Raw genomic sequence first — 18,380 nt, forward strand, 5'->3', positions numbered from 1 at the left:
GTCCCGATATTTGGAAACTCATCAAGGACGACGTGTTCAAAACAAAAAAATCAAAGCTGTGGAGAAAAGGGCTTGGGATTCTTCTGAGCTGTGAAAAAAATGTCCAGGTAACAACAAAGATTGTGGAGAACATGGAAACGTCTCAAAGACTTGGGTCACCTGATGAATTAGAAGATACATTTTTACATTCCCATTTGGAAGACTTTTCTGAAAACATCGGTACTGTTAGTGAAGAGCAAGGAGAAAAATTTAATTTGGATATCAAAGAGATGGAATGACGATACCAAGGAAGATGGAAGGTGAAGATGATGGGGGACGATACCAAGGTAGATGGAAGGTGAAGATGATGGGGAGGATACCAAGGTAGATGGAAGGTGAAGATGATGGGGAGGATACCAAGGTAGATGGAAGGTGAAGATGATGGGGACGATACCAAGGTAGATGGAAGGTGAAGATGATGGGGACGATACCAAGGTAGATGGAAGGTGAAGATGATGGGGACGATACCAAGGTAGATGGAAGGTGAAGATGATGGGGGACGATACCAAGGAAGATGGAAGGTGAAGATGATGGGGGACGATACCAAGGTAGATGGAAGGTGAAGATGATGGGGAGGATACCAAGGTAGATGGAAGGTGAAGATGATGGGGACGATACCAAGGTAGATGGAAGGTGAAGATGATGGGGACGATACCAAGGTAGATGGAAGGTGAAGATGATGGGGACGATACCAAGGTAGATGGAAGGTGAAGATGATGGGAGACAATACCAAGGTAGATGGAAGGTGAAGATGATGGGGACGATACCAAGATAGATGGAAGGTGAAGATGATGGGGGACGATACCAAGGTAGATGGAAGGTGAAGATGATGGGGGCGATACCAAGATAGATGGAAGGTGAAGATGATGGGGGACGATACCAAGGTAGATGGAAGGTGAAGATGATGGGGGACAATACCAAGATAGATGGAAGGTGAAGATGATGGGGGACAATACCAAGGTCGATGGAAGGTGAAGATGATGGGGGACAATACCAAGGTAGATGGAAGGTGAAGATGATGGGGGACGATACCAAGGTAGATGGAAGGTGAAGATGATGGGGGACGATACCAAAGTAGATGGAAGGTGAAGATGATGGGGGACAATACCAAGGTAGATGGAAGATGAAGATGATGGGGGACAATACCAAGGTAGATGGAAGGTGAAGATGATGGGGACGATACCAAGGTAGATGGAAGGTGAAGATGATGGGGACGATACCAAGGTAGATGGAAGGTGAAGATGATGGGGGACGATACCAAGGTAGATGGAAGGTGAAGATGATGGGGGACTATACCAAGGTAGATGGAAGGTGAAGATGATGGGGGACGATACCAAGGTAGATGGAAGGTGAAGATGATGGGGGACAATACCAAGGTAGATGGAAGGTGAAGATGATGGGGGACGATACCAAGGTAGATGGAAGGTGAAGATGATGGGGACGATACCAAGGTAGATGGAAGGTGAAGATGATGGGGGACAATACCAAGGTAGATGGAAGGTGAACATGATTGGGACGATACCAAGGTAGATGGAAGGTGAAGATGATGGGGGGACAATACCAAGGTAGATGAAAGGTGAAGATGATGGGGGACGATACCAAGGTAGATGGAAGGTGAAGATGATGGGGACGATACCAAGGTAGATGGAAGGTGAAGATGATGGGGGACAATACCAAGGTAGATGGAAGGTGAACATGATTGGGACGATACCAAGGTAGATGGAAGGTGAAGATGATGGGGGGACAATACCAAGGTAGATGGAAGGTGAAGATGATGGGGAGGATACCAAGATAGATGGAAGGTGAAGATGATGGGGGACGATACCAAGGTAGATGGAAGGTGAACATGATTGGGACGATACCAAGGTAGATGGAAGGTGAAGATGATGGGGGGACAATACCAAGGTAGATGGAAGGTGAAGATGATGGGGACGATACCAAGATAGATGGAAGGTGAAGATGATGGGGGACGATACCAAGGTAGATGGAAGGTGAAGATGATGGGGGGACAATACCAAGGAAGATGGAAGGTGAACATGATTGGGACGATACCAAGGTAGATGGAAGGTGAACATGATTGGGACGATACCAAGGTAGATGGAAGGTGAACATGATTGGGACGATACCAAGGTAGATGGAAGGTGAAGATGATGGGGGGACAATACCAAGGTAGATGGAAGGTGAAGATGATGGGGGACGATACCAAGGTAGATGGAAGGTGAAAATGATGGGGGACGATACCAAGTTAGATGGAAGGTGAAGATGATGGAGGATGACACCAAGGTAGATGGAAGGTGAAGATGATGGGGGATGATACCAAGGTAGATGGAAGGTGAAGATGATGGGGGACGATACCAAGGTAGATGGAAGGTGAAGATGATGGGGACGATACCAAGGTAGATGGAAGGTGAAGATGATGGGGGACGATACCAAGGTAGATGGAAGGTGAAGATGATGGGGGACGATACCAAGGTAGATGGAAGGTGAAGATGATGGGGACGATACCAAGGTAGATGGAAGGTGAAGATGATGGGGACGATACCAAGGTAGATGGAAGGTGAAAATGATGGGGGACGATACCAAGATAGATGGAAGGTGAAGATGATGGAGGATGACACCAAGGTAGATGGAAGGTGAAGATGATGGGGACGATACCAAGATAGATGGAAGGTGAAGATGATGGGGACGATACCAAGGTAGATGGAAGGTGAAGATGATGGGGACGATACCAAGGTAGATGGAAAGTGAAGATGATGGGGACGATACCAAGGTAGATGGAAGGTGAAGATGATGGGGAAATATTGCTGGAGGCTTCACAGAGAAGATCCACAGCCTCATAAAAGAGAAAAGGAGAAGGTGCAAGACATAATTTCCAATAAAGTTGGAGAATGAATGTTCAATACATTTATATATTTAATATTGTGCACATTTTTGGCTACAATAACGATTTTTCTACTTCACCTCATAGTACGTAATTTCACGCGCGTTTTGTGCAAAATCCATACATGATGATTAAAAATAGAATTTGTTTTTGATCAGGGCATAAGAAAACATAAGGATCAGTCATTGGATTTGAAACAACTTTCATAAACCAAAATTTTGTATATCTGTCTAATTAAAGGGTTGCAACCTATTTTTAGCCCATATTTTTTATTATGTATGAAATAACAGAATGCGCCTTGCTCACCCTCCCCAGGTCCAGGGCTGTGACTCTGCTGCTGCCCTGGTTTTGGTGGATTGGCAGTGGCTGCTGAGGTGACATCACGCTGTGAACACTGCAGCCAATCAATGAGCTCAGCCAATGTAGATGGCAAGAGAAACTGAGCTAAGTGATTGGCTGCAGCGCTGTCAACGTGATGTCACCGCTGCAGCCAATTAATGCAGATCAAGACAGTGATGGAAACCCAGCACAGGAGACGGGGAGGGTAAGACGAAGCTCAGTTGGTATTCTATACATATCCTAGCATGGGAGTTACAAATAGGATGAAATTGGACAACCCCTTTAAATATTCTACATTACACAGCGTGCGTTATTCCAAGCGCCGGTCTCCTTTATTTTTTTCTGCAGTCGGTGCTCTGGTCGACAGCAACACATTGATATTTATAATATTGGAATATATGGAAAAAAAGTCAAAGTTTCATCAACTTTAATCCTCAAGTGTCCGGATGAAAATCTTCTGCAAAATAAATCAATAATTTAGACGTCTTGCTCATCTTCCATATACTTAAATCAAATTTCCCTGATGTCCTTTCCCAAAAATGGGGACCCATGTTGAATCCTTCCCAAAACTTTCGGGAGAAATGGACCGATCCCTTAATCTGTGCCATGTTAACACAATACTATTGTGTTGTCTTTACAAGCAGCCGATTGACGCTGTGCCCCATGATTAACCCTGCGATCAGTATGTACGTGGAGTAATCGTCACTCCGATCGTATTCTGATATTCGATTAAAGTGAAAAAAATTTCTTTTTGGAAATATATAAAACACATTATCGAAGTGTCATGGCAGAGAAGTGTTTCCTGCATTGATAGAGAATGAATATTCTCTTTTAGCACGAGCTGAGGGGGGGGTGGGGGTGGGGTCATACCGAAGGTTACAGAAAAATGTGTAAAAAAAACCTGCCATATATTAAGTGCTACCAATTGTTTTTGGTTACAATTCCAGTAATTTGGTCCCTCTGATAAAAGGCAGGACCATTGTACTACCCCACCGTCTATGTCAGTGCATTACGTCTTCCAAACGTAGTACAGCCGCCATATTTATGTAGCCACGTATGGGAGCAGCAACTGGAGCCGAGCCGTCCTTAACTGGCTTACAATCGAGACCATTCTAATATGGACCATATAAGATGGAAGTATCAGAACAGGCTGTGTGCTCGGACCTCGGACAGTTTAGGAGACGACCTCCCTGTCCCCATTTTCCTCACTGCTTGCATACATATTTGCTGTATACTTGGAAAACCTCCGGGTTCTGTTGCGCAAAGTTTTCGGCAGTGTTCTGCTGCAGCCAGTCGGACGATCGCATCTGGTTCTGGAGCTGAACGATGAGATTGCTCAGGTTGGAGCTGGAAGGTTCGTGGTGGCTGGACACGTAGATGACCTCGTCCGTGCTGTCCGCTTTTCCGTCTTCCTCTGCGGGGATCTGCTCTTCCATCTGAAGCTCTTTCTCCCTCCTTTCAAGCACCTTGCGGATCCGCTGCATTCCTGAGAAGAGGAAATAATGAACGGTGGATCGTTAGATGGAGCATTATTAGGCTATGTTAATGCATCTTTTTTTGTGCAGGCAAAACCTGCTGTGTTGGCAGTTTTGCTGCTTTCTTTGGTGCTTTTGTGAAGGTAGCCTGGGCTATAGATTGTTTGTTCAAACGTAATAAGGTTATCTGTGTATGTAAATAATCAAAATATAGATGTTGTTGCATAATTATCTGTGTGTCTATATGACAAAACACACAAACGCCATAATATGATTCTAAGCTGTTCAAGAAAGAGTTAACCAAGGACCAGTGAACATATATATATAAATAATGAACAGCGAAGCCCTAATTAGTGAAAGTCTTATCAGTGATTTCACACAAAGAAGGAATGTGCTAACTAGATAATCAAGCCAGAATAAATAATGAACAGAGAGGTATTTCATAATATACTGAGAGAATTTTATAATTATGATATTCTCACAGCTGAAATAAGGGATGTAATATGTGGGATGATTACTCCCTGTTCTTGCTTCAAGGTTCAAGTCGAATGTTGTATGGTATAATCACAAGTCTTTTTTAATACACGAGTCAGTCGCCTATACTGGCTCAAACAGTGAACACGTCTCGTAGTGATCATTGTCTGAGTTATTTGTTATATCTGTACAGATAGCTAATTTGGCCCGTACCTCTGATTTTGCCCTGAACAAAGACTCCATTAGCAGTCTTACCTAAATTTCTCCCTTGACACTTTTTCGTTGCATTTTTTTTAATGCAAATTAAATATTGTCATTTGTCTACAATACATGTTTAAAAGGGGTTGACAGCCACTACTTTTACAGTGATGACCTATACTATAGGATAAGCCATCAATGTCTAATCGGTCGGGGTCAGACTCCCCGCACCTCCGCCGATCAGCTCTTCTTGGACCCGGCGGCGGCAGCAAGCAGCCGGAAATGCTCAGTTTTGGAGCTGCTCCGTCTTTTGATAGTGGCCCCGGCCAGGTGCTACACATGCACTTCCCATTCAAAATCAATAGGAGGCGGATTTGCAGTAAAATCTTTTTCTCTGAGCCTTCATTGGGGGGAACCCAGCAAAAAATTATGGTCCTGTGTCCCCCAAAAAGGCGAGAGACAAAGGAAGATTTTTGGGTACACACCGTAAAATCTTTGTCTCTGAGCCTTCATTGGAGGACACAGGACCATAGTTTTTTGCTATGTCCCCCAATAAGGCGAGAAAGAAAGCAGCTTTTAATTTGCATAAAAAGAAGAACATTAGCAAAAAAAAACAGTGCAAAAATTCCACATGTGAATACAACTTTAGCAGGTAATGATGTACACAGAAACCATAGGGCAAACCCCATAACCCTGCTATGTTTTCAGATATAGTGGTCCAAACCCAACTTTAATTTTTCCCCAAATAACTGTCTGCAGCCACCACTAGAGGGAGCTCAGTCCATACAGAGCTATACAGCTGATCTTCTATGGTGGGGGATGAGATTACTATAACTGGTCTTATAGGAAGAAGAGCAGATTATGGTCAGATCCTTTCACCAAAGACCCCGTAGAAGTCACAAGGCCTCTAAAGAGAATAGGCCCCACTTTCAAGAATCCGTCACTCCTTGCGGTTGTGAGTAATCCAGTCCAGTTCCATAGGAGATAGAAGAGGGACTGAAGATGGATTATCTACAAATAGACTGCAGCGAGCGGATCATCTACAAGGGAAATATCAACCAGGACATTAGATATATACAGAATGTGCTGTATATCATCTACAAGGGAAATATCAACCAGGACATTAGATATATACAGAATGTGCTGTATATCATCTACAAGCAGGGCCGTATTTGCCACTAGGCACCCGTGGTCCCGTGCCTAGGGCGGCACGTTGCGGGGGGGGGCGGCACTTTCTGGCAGCCAAAAAAAAAAAATATATATAAATTTTTTTTTTTTTTTTTTTACATCCCCGCCCCCCGTCCCTCCCTCCGTTACACTCGGCTGTGTTCCGGGGGGGGGGGGGGGGTTGGGAGGGAGGACAGGCGCACTTCTGCTGTCTATTTAAATACATGGCGGGCGCCAGGCATAGTGAGCTGACTAACCCCGGAAGTTCCATGGCCTGCACTTCCGGGGTCAGAGGTCGCGACAGTCAGCTCACTGTCCCGTGCTGCAGCGTCCAATGCTGCAGATGACACACGCCGCGGAGGAGGATGCATCTGCAGCTGGAGCAAGCCAGAAGAGGATAATCAGCAGAGCAGGGCGGCGAGCACAGGAGCAGGTAAGGCAGAGCCTAGAATGTATGGGCTCCTTACAGGTTAGTTGATGATCGTTGCAAATTGCGATGCCTCTTTTTGTCCACTGTAATCATGCAAGGGGAGGCTGGGGGGAGAGAGGCTGAGGCTGGGAAGAGAGAGAGGCTGGGGGGAGGCTGGGAAGAGAGGGAGGCTGGGAAGAGAGAGAGGCTGGGGGGAGGCTGGGAAGAGAGAGAGAGGCTGAGGCTGGGAAGAGAGAGGCTGGGAAAAGAGAGGCTGAGGGGAGGCTGGGAAGAGAGAGAGGCTGAGGCTGGGAAGAGAGAGAGGCTGGGAAGAGAAAGAGGCTGAGGCTGGGGGGAGGCTGGGAAGAGAGAGGCAGAGGCTGAGGCTGGGGGGAGGCTGGGAAGAGAGAGAGGCTGAGGCTGGGGGGAGGCTGGGAAGAGAGAGAGGCTGGGAAGAGAAAGAGGCTGAGGCTGGGGGGAGTCTGGGAAGAGAGAGAGGCTGAGGCTGGGGGGAGAGAGGCTGAGGCTGGGGGGGAGGCTGGGGGGAGAGAGAGGCTAAGGCTGGGGGGAGAGAGAGGCTGAGGCAGGGGGGAGAGAGAGGCTGAAGCTGGGGGGGAGGCTGGGAAAAGAGAGGCTGATTCTGGGGGAGGCTGATGCTGAGGGAGGCTGATGCTGAGGGAGGCTGATGCTGAGGGAGGCTGGGAGGGGGAGGGTGAGGCTTGGAGGAGGGAAGCTGATGCTGAGGGAGACTTGGAGGAGGGAGGCTGAGGGAAGAGGGAGGCTGAGGCTGGGGGAGGAGGGAGGCTGAGGCTGGGGGAGGAGGGAGGCTGAGGCTGGGGGAGGCTGGGAGGAGAGAGGCTGATGCTGGGGGAGGCTGGGAGGGTGAGGCTTGGAGGAGGGAAGCTGATGCTGAGGGAGGCTTGGAGGAGGGAGGCTGATGCTGAGGGAGGAGGGAGGCTGATGCTGGGGGAGGCTGGGAGGAGAGAGGCTGATGCTGGGGGAAGCTGGGAGGGTGAGGCTTGGAGGAGGGAAGCTGATGCTGAGGGAGGCTTGGAGGAGGGAGGCTGATGCTGAGGGAGGAGGGAGGCTGATGCTGGGGGCGGCTGGGAGGAGGAAGGCTGATGCTGGGGGAGGCTGGGAGGAGGGAGGCTGATGCTGGGGGAGGCTCTGAGGAGGGAGGCTGAGGCTGGGGGAGGCTGGGAGGAGGGAGGCTGAGGCTGGGGGAGGCTGGGAGGAAAGAGGCTGATGCTGGGGGAGGCTGGGAGGGGGAAGGTGAGGCTTGGAGGAAGGAGGCTGATGCTGAGAGAGGCTGGGAGGAGGGAGGCTGATGCTTGGGGAGGCTGGGAGGGGGAGGGGGAGGCTTGGAGGAGGGACGCTGATGAGGAGGGACGCTGATGAGGAGGGACGCTGATGAGGAGGGAGGCTGATGAGGAGGGAGGCTGATGAGGAGGGAGGCTGATGCTGAGGGAGGCTGATGCTGGGGGAGGCTGGGAGAAGGGAGGCTGATGCTGGGGGAGGCTGGGAGAAGGGAGGCTGATGCTGGGGGAGGCTGGGAGAAGGGAGGCTGATGCTGGGGGAGGCTGGGAGGAGGGAGGCTGATGCTGGGGGAGGCTGGGAGGAGGGAGGCTGATGCTGGGGGAGGCTGGGAGGAGGGAGGCTGATGCTGGGGGAGGCTGGGAGGAGGGAGGCTGATGCTTTGGGAGGCTGGGAGGAGAGAGGCTGATGCTGTGGGAGGCTGGGAGGAGAGAGGCTGATGCTGTGGGAGGCTGGGAGGAGAGAGGCTGATGCTGTGGGAGGCTGGGAGGAGAGAGGCTGATGCTGGGGGAGGCTGGGAGGAGAGAGGCTGATGCTGGGGGAGGTGAGAGGCTGATGCTGGGGGAGGCTGGGAGGAGAGAGGCTGCTGCTGGGGGAATGGGAGAGAGGGGCCAATGCTAGAGACAGAGGACAAGGGTTGAGGGATAGAGCAATGACAATATCGATGGGGGGGGAGTGTAAGGACTCAGAATAAGAGGGGGGCAGCATTAGGAGCTCATTATGGAGAAGGGGCAGCATGTGTGGGCTCAGTATGGAGTGGAACAATGTAGGGGGAGTCAATATCAAGAGTGGAGTAGTGTGTGTGTGTGTGTGTGTGTGGGGGGGGGTCTCAGCATAAGCGCTAGTGTGGTGGTCTTAGTATGATGAGTGGGGCAGCATGGAGGTGTCATTATGGAAAAGAGGAAGGCAGCATTAGGAGCTCATGGAGAGGGGCAGCATGCACGGGACACTGTGAGGAGGGGGCAGCATGCACGGGACACTGTGAGGAGGGGGCAGCATGCACGGGACATTGTGAGGAGGGGGCAGCATGCATGGGACACTGTGAGGAGGGGGCAGCATGCATGGGACACTGTCAGGAGGGGGCAGCATGCATGGGACACTGTGAGGAGGGGCCAGCATGCATGGGACACTGTGAGGAGGGGCCAGCATGCATGGGACACTGTGAGGAGGGGGCAGCATGCATGGGACACTGTGAGGAGGGGGCAGCATGCATGGGACATTTTGAGGAGGGGGCAGCATGCATGGGACATTGTTAGGAGGGAGCAGCATGCATGGGACATTGTGAGGAGGGAGCAGCATGCATGGGACATTGTGAGGAGGGGGCAGCATGCATGGGACACTGTGAGGAGGGGGCAGCATGCATGGGACACTGTGAGGAGGGGGCAGCATGCATGGGACATTGTTAGGAGGGAGCAGCATGCATGGGACATTGTGAGGAGGGAGCAGCATGCATGGGACATTGTGAGGAGGGGGCAGCATGCATGGGACACTGTGAGGAGGGGGCAGCATGCATGGGACATTGTTAGGAGGGAGCAGCATGCATGGGACATTGTGAGGAGGGAGCAGCATGCATGGGGCATTGTGAGGAGGGGGCAGCATGCATGGGACAATGTGATGAGGGGGCAGCATGCATGGGACACTGTGAGGAGGGGGCAGCATGCATGGGACATTTTGAGGAGGGGGCAGCATGCATGGGACATTTTGAGGAGGGGGCAGCATGCATGGGACACTGTGAGGAGGGGGCAGCATGCTTGGGACACTGTGAGGAGGGGGCAGCATGCATGGGACACTGTGAGGAGGGGGCAGCATGCATGGGACACTGTGAGGAGGGGGCAGCATGCATGGGACACTGTGAGGAGGGGGCAGCATGCTTGGGACACTGTGAGGAGGGGGCAGCATGCATGGGACACTGTGAGGAGGGGGCAGCATGCATGGGACATTGTGAGGAGGGGGCAGCATGCATGGGACATTGTGAGGAGGGGGCAGCATGCATGGGACATTGTGAGGAGGGGGCAGCATGCATGGGACATTGTGAGGAGGGGGCAGCATGCATGAGACACTGTGAGGAGGGGGCAGCATGCATGGGACACTGTGAGGAGAGGGCAGCATGCATGGGACACTGTGAAAAGGGGGCAGCATGCATGGGACACTGTGAGGAGGGGGCAGCATGCATGGGACACTGTGAGGAGGGGGCAGCATGCATGGGACATTGTTAGGAGGGGGCAGCATGCATGGGACATTGTTAGGAGGGAGCAGCATGCATGGGACATTGTGAGGAGGGAGCAGCATGCATGGGACAATATGAGGAGGGGGCAGCATGCATGGGACACTGTGAGGAGGGGGCAGCATGCATGGGACACTGTGAGGAGGGGGCAGCATGCATGGGACAATGTGAGGAGGGGGCAGCATGCATGGGACATTTTGAGGAAGGGGCAGCATGCATGGGACACTGTGAGGAGGGGGCAGCATGCATGGGACACTGTGAGGAGGGGGCAGCATGCATGGGACACTGTGAGGAGGGGGCAGCATGCTTGGGACACTGTGAGGAGGGGGCAGCATGCATGGGACACTGTGAGGAGGGGGCAGCATGCATGGGACATTGTGAGGAGGGGGCAGCATGCATGGGACATTGTGAGGAGGGGGCAGCATGCATGGGACATTGTGAGGAGGGGGCAGCATGCATGGGACATTGTGAGGAGGGGGCAGCATGCATGAGACACTGTGAGGAGGGGGCAGCATGCATGGGACACTGTGAGGAGAGGGCAGCATGCATGGGACACTGTGAAAAGGGGGCAGCATGCATGGGACACTGTGAGGAGGGGGCAGCATGCATGGGACACTGTGAGGAGGGGGCAGCATGCATGGGACATTGTTAGGAGGGGGCAGCATGCATGGGACATTGTTAGGAGGGAGCAGCATGCATGGGACATTGTGAGGAGGGAGCAGCATGCATGGGACAATGTGAGGAGGGGGCAGCATGCATGGGACACTGTGAGGAGGGGGCAGCATGCATGGGACACTGTGAGGAGGGGGCAGCATGCATGGGACAATGTGAGGAGGGGGCAGCATGCATGGGACATTTTGAGGAAGGGGCAGCATGCATGGGACACTGTGAGGAGGGGGCAGCATGCATGGGACACTGTGAGGAGGGGGCAGCATGCATGGGACACTGTGAGGAGGGGGCAGCATGCTTGGGACACTGTGAGGAGGGGGCAGCATGCATGGGACACTGTGAGGAGGGGGCAGCATGCATGGGACACTGTGAGGAGGGGGCAGCATGCATGGGACACTGTGAGGAGGGGGCAGCATGCTTGGGACACTGTGAGGAGGGGGCAGCATGCATGGGACACTGTGAGGAGGGGGCAGCATGCATGGGACATTGTGAGGAGGGGGCAGCATGCATGGGACATTGTGAGGAGGGGGCAGCATGCATGGGACATTGTGAGGAGGGGGCAGCATGCATGAGACATTGTGAGGAGGGGGCAGCATGCATGGGACACTGTGAGGAGGGGGCAGCATGCATGGGACACTGTGAGGAGGGGGCAGCATGCATGGGACACTGTGAGGAGGGGGCAGCATGCTTGGGACACTGTGAGGAGGGGGCAGCATGCATGGGACACTGTGAGGAGGGGGCAGCATGCATGGGACATTGTGAGGAGGGGGCAGCATGCATGGGACATTGTGAGGAGGGGGCAGCATGCATGGGACATTGTGAGGAGGGGGCAGCATGCATGGGACATTGTGAGGAGGGGGCAGCATGCATGGGACATTGTGAGGAGAGGGCAGCATGATGTGAGGACAATGTGCAGATCATATTTCATAATCGAGGAAGGTGTGGTGGGTATAATTTATAAGGGAGGGAAGTGTGTAGTTTATTAGGGGCAGTGTGACAGTCACAGTATATAAGTGGGGACGGTGTGGTGGGAATATTTTATACCCATGCTATGTTTTGATGTGCCCGTGGTGATCCCCATTGGGGGGGGGGGTTAGTGCCCTTCGTTTCTCATTGATACTTTTTAGGCTATGTGCGCACGTTGCGCAAATACATGCAGTTACGCTGCGCTTTGTAGCGCAGCGTAACTGCATGCGTCCTGCGTCCCCTGCACAGTCTATGGAGATTGTGCAGGGGCCGTGCGCACGTGGCGCTTTAGAGCGCAGCGCTTCGGCTACTGCCGAAGCGCTGTGTAAAAAGAAGTGACATGTCACATCTTTCCTGCGCTTTGCCGGCAGCTCCTGCTCTGTCTATGGCAGGAGCTGCAGGCAGAGCGCATGGAATCGGCGCTCACTACGGACATTTTCTGCAGCGATTAGAAGCGCACATGTGCTCTTCAGATCGCTGCAGAAATTTCTGCAGTGAACTGTACGCAACGTGCGCACATAGCCTTAAAGTGTTTTACAGAGTAGATCTGCCTTAAACAGATGTGTGCGAAAACTCAGTTTTACGTTGTCAATAAGGGGCGCGACCACTTAAAGTGCCTAGGGCAGCATGAAGGCAAAATACAGCCCTGTCTACAAGGGAAATATCAACCAGAACATTAGATATATACAGAATGTGCTGTATATCATCTACAAGGGAAATATCAACCAGAACATTAGATATATACAGAATGTGCTGTATATCATCTACAAGGGAAATATCAACCAGGACATTAGATATATACAGAATGTGCTGTATATCATCTACAAGGGAAATATCAACCAGAACATTAGATATATACAGAATGTGCTGTATATCATCTACAAGGGAAATATCAACCAGAACATTAGATATATACAGAATGTGCTGTATATCATCTACAAGGGAAATATCGACCAATTACAGGATAGGAGAGCTGTACAGAATGTGCTGTATCCGATGATATTCTCTTCTTCATAACTCGAGTCGGCCATCCTTGACGACATTTCTTTTTTTACTTAAATCCAATGTATTTGCAACTAAAAATCCTTTTTGTAATTGGGTTTCATTAACAATTTTGCCCCCTTTTGGTTTCTTTTTAGTGCTTGTGTTGCGGTGGCTGCAGAAGGAGTTAACGGAGAGCCTCCAAGTGAGTTTGCTAGTAACAATGCTATCTGAGCTCCTCTCAGGTGACTTATGACCACAGACTACATCAAAGTTAACTTTGGAGGGAAACAAAGAGCCTCTAAAAGCCAAAGGATGCAATATTTGCTGTGAAACCAAACTGCAAAAGTGTTCTGTAACTCCGAATACATGCATTTAAAGGAGGAAAAAAATTGCCCCAAATGTAGACAACTCCTTGAAGCAATTTCACTCATTGTAAAGATACAAAAAAAAAATAAAATAAAAACAAAGCAAAACCAAAATCCATTCTTGGGGACTTCCACTCGCCGACACTTACCCAACTGCAGCCGGTGCGTCTTGTCGGAGAATATGACTCTGAACCAGCCGGGCTCCGAGCACTCGAAGGCTTTACCACAAGACAGAAGAACCTTATTATCCAGGAAGTCTCTCCATAGGGAAACTTCTTCCTCGAAGGTTGGAGCCCGCAGATACTGCAAAAACAAAGAAGAAAAGGATCAATTTTAACCCCTTAAAAACTGAACTATTTTGTGCTTTTTTTTTTTTTTACTATTATTTATACGTTCCATCTGCCACTTTCCAGCTTTATTTTTTTTTTGCCGATGTCGCCGATTAAAAATATGAGCTGTGTTTTTAAATTACTTTTTGGGAGTAAATAAAACTAATTTACTAGATTTTATTAATTTATCTATTAATATATTTATTAATTAAAGTCTTATTCTCACACTATTTTTCACAAGGCACAATAAACACATATTTACCGTTATGATACAGACTAATCTCAACCTAATATTTCTTTCTTGTACCTGTGTATCTTTTTTTCATCTTCATCTACTGCCCTCTGTGCTTGCAGCTTCATAGAGCTGGAAACTACATTTCCTAGCAGCACCCTGCTTCTTCTCAGTGCTGCAGGCCCCTTTCTCTCTATCTCTCCTTTGTGCTCTTGACTTGCCCAGCTCTCTGAATTGATGCCTCAGAACCATGCTGGAAGCCATCTGATTGATGATAGCACAGGCTTCCAGCACAGCTCTGCTATACCGTGCACAGCACACAGATATGATGCACATCATCAAGATGATCTTTGTTAGAACAAACTTTATTGTTCTGTGCACTGTATGGTCCTGTGTACACCATCTGCTGTTTGTGTGTTTTTTACATCTTTGATTTATCAGCTCGTATCCAGCAGCAGTCTTGTACCCTGCTCTACATATACAATGGGAAAAAATGTGTGCCAAATCTGCGCTGCTGTGAGAAATGTCCTCGGAAAAGGAGTCCAGGACACACAGGTGAAGAATATGCAGTTTATTTGACGAGTTTCGAAGTGATCAGGCTTCTTCTTCAGGAGACACCACAGCTTGTGATTCTCCTGAAAAAGCTGGATAGCTTCGAAACGTGTCAAATAAACCGCATGTTCTCCAAGGGTGTGTCCGGGACTCCTTTTCCATGGATATTTCTCCCAGCAGCGCAGATCTAGCACACATTTTTCCAGTTTAAATCTTCATGTCCTCATATGTTTGCAGGAGATGATGTGTATCACACAACCCTATTGAGAGCACCACTGTCATTTGTACCCCGTTTTGAACCATTTGAGATCCTGTTGTACTTTTGCTCCCCCATTGTCCTGAGTTCCACCTGCACAGTTGAGCTTACACAAGCTGAGCTGTGTTTGATGCTTGCTGCTGACAGATCTGAAACACAGGACTGAATATGCCGCATTGTTGATGTCTATGGCAGAAGATTATCCTCTACTCTATGCATCCACAGAATGCTTTGGAATACACAGTATACCAAACATTATTGCATGTTAGTGCTACACCTCTGGTGCGGCCCAACAGGAAAATATTAATGGCAACCCCTAGGGGCCATTATAAATCAACTGCACCACGTAACGGTGTCACTGGGATGACAGGGGTAGACCTCAGTTTCTGCCAAAAAGCTTAAATCTTATGGTCACCAGCATTTAATGCAGCAGTTCCATCAGCAGAAAAGATGTGAAATACAGGAAGGAAGAGCCAGAAATGCGGTCGACCGCACGAAAAAGAAATGGATTTTAATTGCACGTAAATAACAGTGATTATTAATTTTGGATTAAAGTGAATAATATTGATCCTTCTTTCAGTCTTAACTACATATGTACATGTGTAATTCAGCTCTGCTCCTGCTGGTCGTGTGGGCGCACAGACAACCCCCACAAAGATTACCATGAAGGACACATACTGGTTGGGAACAGTTTAGAGGCTCCCCTATATATATATATATGTATAATATATGTATAATATATATACATATATATATACACACAGTACAGACCAAAGGTTTGGACACACCTTCTCATTCAAGGAGTTTTCTTTATTTTCATGGCTCTGAAAATTGTAGATTCACATTGAAGGCATCAAGACTATGAATTATCACATGTGGAATGAAATACTTAACAAAAAAGTGTGAAACAACTGAAAATATGTCTTATATTCTAGGTTCTTCACAGTAGCCACCTTTTGCTTTGATGACTGCTTTTCACACTCTTGGCATTCTCTTGATGAGCTTCAAGAGGTAGTCACCGGAAATGGTCTTCCAACAGTCTTGAAGGAGTTCCCAGAGATGCTTAGCACTTGTTGGCCCTTTTGCCTTCACTCTGCGGTCCAGCTCACCCCAAACCATCTCGATTGGGTTCAGGTCTGGTGACTGTGGAGGCCAGGTCATCTGGCGTAGCATCCCATCACTCTCCTTCTTAGTCAAATAGCCCTTACACAGCCTGGAGGTGTGTTTGGGGTCATTGTCCTGTTGAAAAATAAATGATGGTCCAACTAAACACAAACCGGATTGAATAGCATGCCGCTGCAAGATGCTGTGGTAGCCATGCTGGTTCTGTATGCCTTCAATTTTGAATAAATACCCAACAGTGTCACCAGCAAAGCCCCCCACACCATCACACCTCCTCCTCCATGCTTCACGGTGGGAACCAGCCATGTAGAGTCCATCCGTTCACCTTTTCTACAAAGACACGGTGGTTGGATCCAAAGATCTCAAATTTGGACTCATCAGACCAAAGCACAGATTTCCACTGGTCTAATGTCCATTCCTTGTGCTCTTTAGCCCAAACAAGTCTCTTCTGCGTGTTGCCTGTCCTTAGCAGTGGTTTCCTAGCAGCTATTTTACCATGAAGGCTGCTGCACAAAATCTCCTCTTAATAGTTGTTCTAGAGATGTGTCTGCTGCTAGAACTCTGTGTGGCATTCACCTGGTCTCTAATCTGAGCTGCTGTTAACCTGCGATTTCTGAGGCTGGTGACTCAGATAAACTTATCCTCCGCAGCAGAGGTGACTCTTGGTCTTCCTTTCCTGGGGCGGGCCTCATGTGAGCCAGTTTTTTTGCAGCGTTTGATGGTTTTTGCCACTGCACTTGGGGACACTTTCAAAGTTTTACCAATTTTTCGGACTGACTGACCTTCACTTCTTAAAGTCATGATGGCCACTCGTTTTTCTTTACTTAGCATTTGTATTATGGCAAGAAAAAAGCAGCTAACAGTCTATTCAGTAGGACTATCAGCTGTGTATTCACCAGACTCCTGCACAACACAACTGATGGTCCCAACCCCATTTATAAGGCAAGAAATCCCACTTATTAAACCTGACACGGCACTCCTGTGAAGTGAGAACCATTTCCGGTGACTGCCTCTTGAAGCTCATCAAGAGAATGCCAAGAGTGTGCAAAGCAGTAATCAAAGCAAAAGGTGGCTACTCTGAAGAACCTAGAATAGAAGACATATTTTCAGTTGTTTCACACTTTTTTGTTAAGTATTTCATTCCACATGTGGTAATTCATAGTTTTGATGCCTTCAATGTGAATCTACAATTTTCAGTCATGAAAATAAAAAACTCTTTGAGTGAGAAGGTGTGTCCAAACCTTTGGTCAGTACTGTATATATTATATATATATATATATACACACACATATATATATATAATGGGGAGCCTCTAAACTGTTCCCAACCAGTACGTGTCCTTCATGGTAATAATCTTTGTGGGGGTTGTCTGTGCACCCACACGATATATATATATATATATATATATATATATATATACATATACACACACATATATATATCTATCTCTCTCTCTATATATATATATACATACACACACACACATCTATTATATATATACATATATATCTACCTATATATATATATATATATATATACACACATATATATATATCTCTCTCTCTATATATATATATCACATCTCTCTCTCTCTCTCTCTCTCTCTCTATATATATTTAGCTATATATCTATCTATATATAAAAAACAGTATAACAACAATGTTCTAAATCCTCATGCAGTAAAGTTACCACCTGCAGCTTCTCACCTTCCGGAAGTCAATCCAGATAAAGAATCCTGCGCCGCGGTTGAGGAAGGGAACGCCAATGGCGCGGAGCTCGTCCGCCACAAACGCCTGAGCCGCCCGTAAGCGAGAATGATTCACTCGTAAGTAAACCTGGTTTATCCAATCTATACAGTGGATGGGAACAAATCTGATGAGTACAAGAAACCATGGTCAGAGTAGTACAAAGGTTATCTAAGAGGGCTTGCCTATGGCCACCTAAAAGCGGGTGCATAATTGGGGCAACCACTGCTCATGTAGCAGATACAGGGGGTACGGCTCATCAATGGAGGTCATGCATTAATGTTAACAGGTCCTCCAAAGCCAATCTCTGGCCCAAGTGAAATAGTGTCTACCTTCAGGAACTCACCTCGGTCACGCATTAGTTGGGCCATTTTGTATTGTATGGGGCCACAGACCCCGTGGAAGTAGCAGAGAGAGGCCACGCCATTGCAGACATCCTGATTCTGGGAGTAGAGGGTCCCGAAACGTACTCCGGAGACTGCAAAGTCCTGGAAGAGGAGAAAGAGATGGAAGTAAAAATTGTAAACAGTCGTATATAGCACTATGCAAAGAAAAAGGAGTAAAAATCTCAGCTATCGAGGATGTGGTCACCCAGCTTACCTAGGATACTGAATGGCATATCTGCCTTGTTATGTAATGA

General features: G+C 48.5%; 1 protein-coding gene across 2 annotated transcripts in view; it reads right to left on the minus strand.

Moving 5' to 3' along the window:
• Positions 1–2,939: 2,939 nt before the first annotated feature.
• The window catches only part of ACCS (1-aminocyclopropane-1-carboxylate synthase homolog (inactive)), a 37,317-nt gene continuing 21,876 nt past the window's right edge, over positions 2,940–18,380 (minus strand). For both annotated transcript variants that reach the window (XM_075326731.1, XM_075326732.1), the window contains 4 exons: positions 18,087–18,228; positions 17,702–17,844; positions 13,654–13,807; positions 2,940–4,745 (listed from right to left, as the gene is read on the minus strand). In XM_075326731.1, the coding sequence (XP_075182846.1) occupies positions 4,465–4,745; positions 13,654–13,807; positions 17,702–17,844; positions 18,087–18,228 (720 nt within the window). In that variant the 3' untranslated portion in view covers positions 2,940–4,464. The remainder of the gene's footprint in view (positions 4,746–13,653; positions 13,808–17,701; positions 17,845–18,086; positions 18,229–18,380) is intronic.

This window comes from Anomaloglossus baeobatrachus, chromosome 10 (assembly GCF_048569485.1).
Source record: "Anomaloglossus baeobatrachus isolate aAnoBae1 chromosome 10, aAnoBae1.hap1, whole genome shotgun sequence".
Classification (NCBI taxonomy): Eukaryota; Metazoa; Chordata; class Amphibia; order Anura; family Aromobatidae; genus Anomaloglossus; species Anomaloglossus baeobatrachus.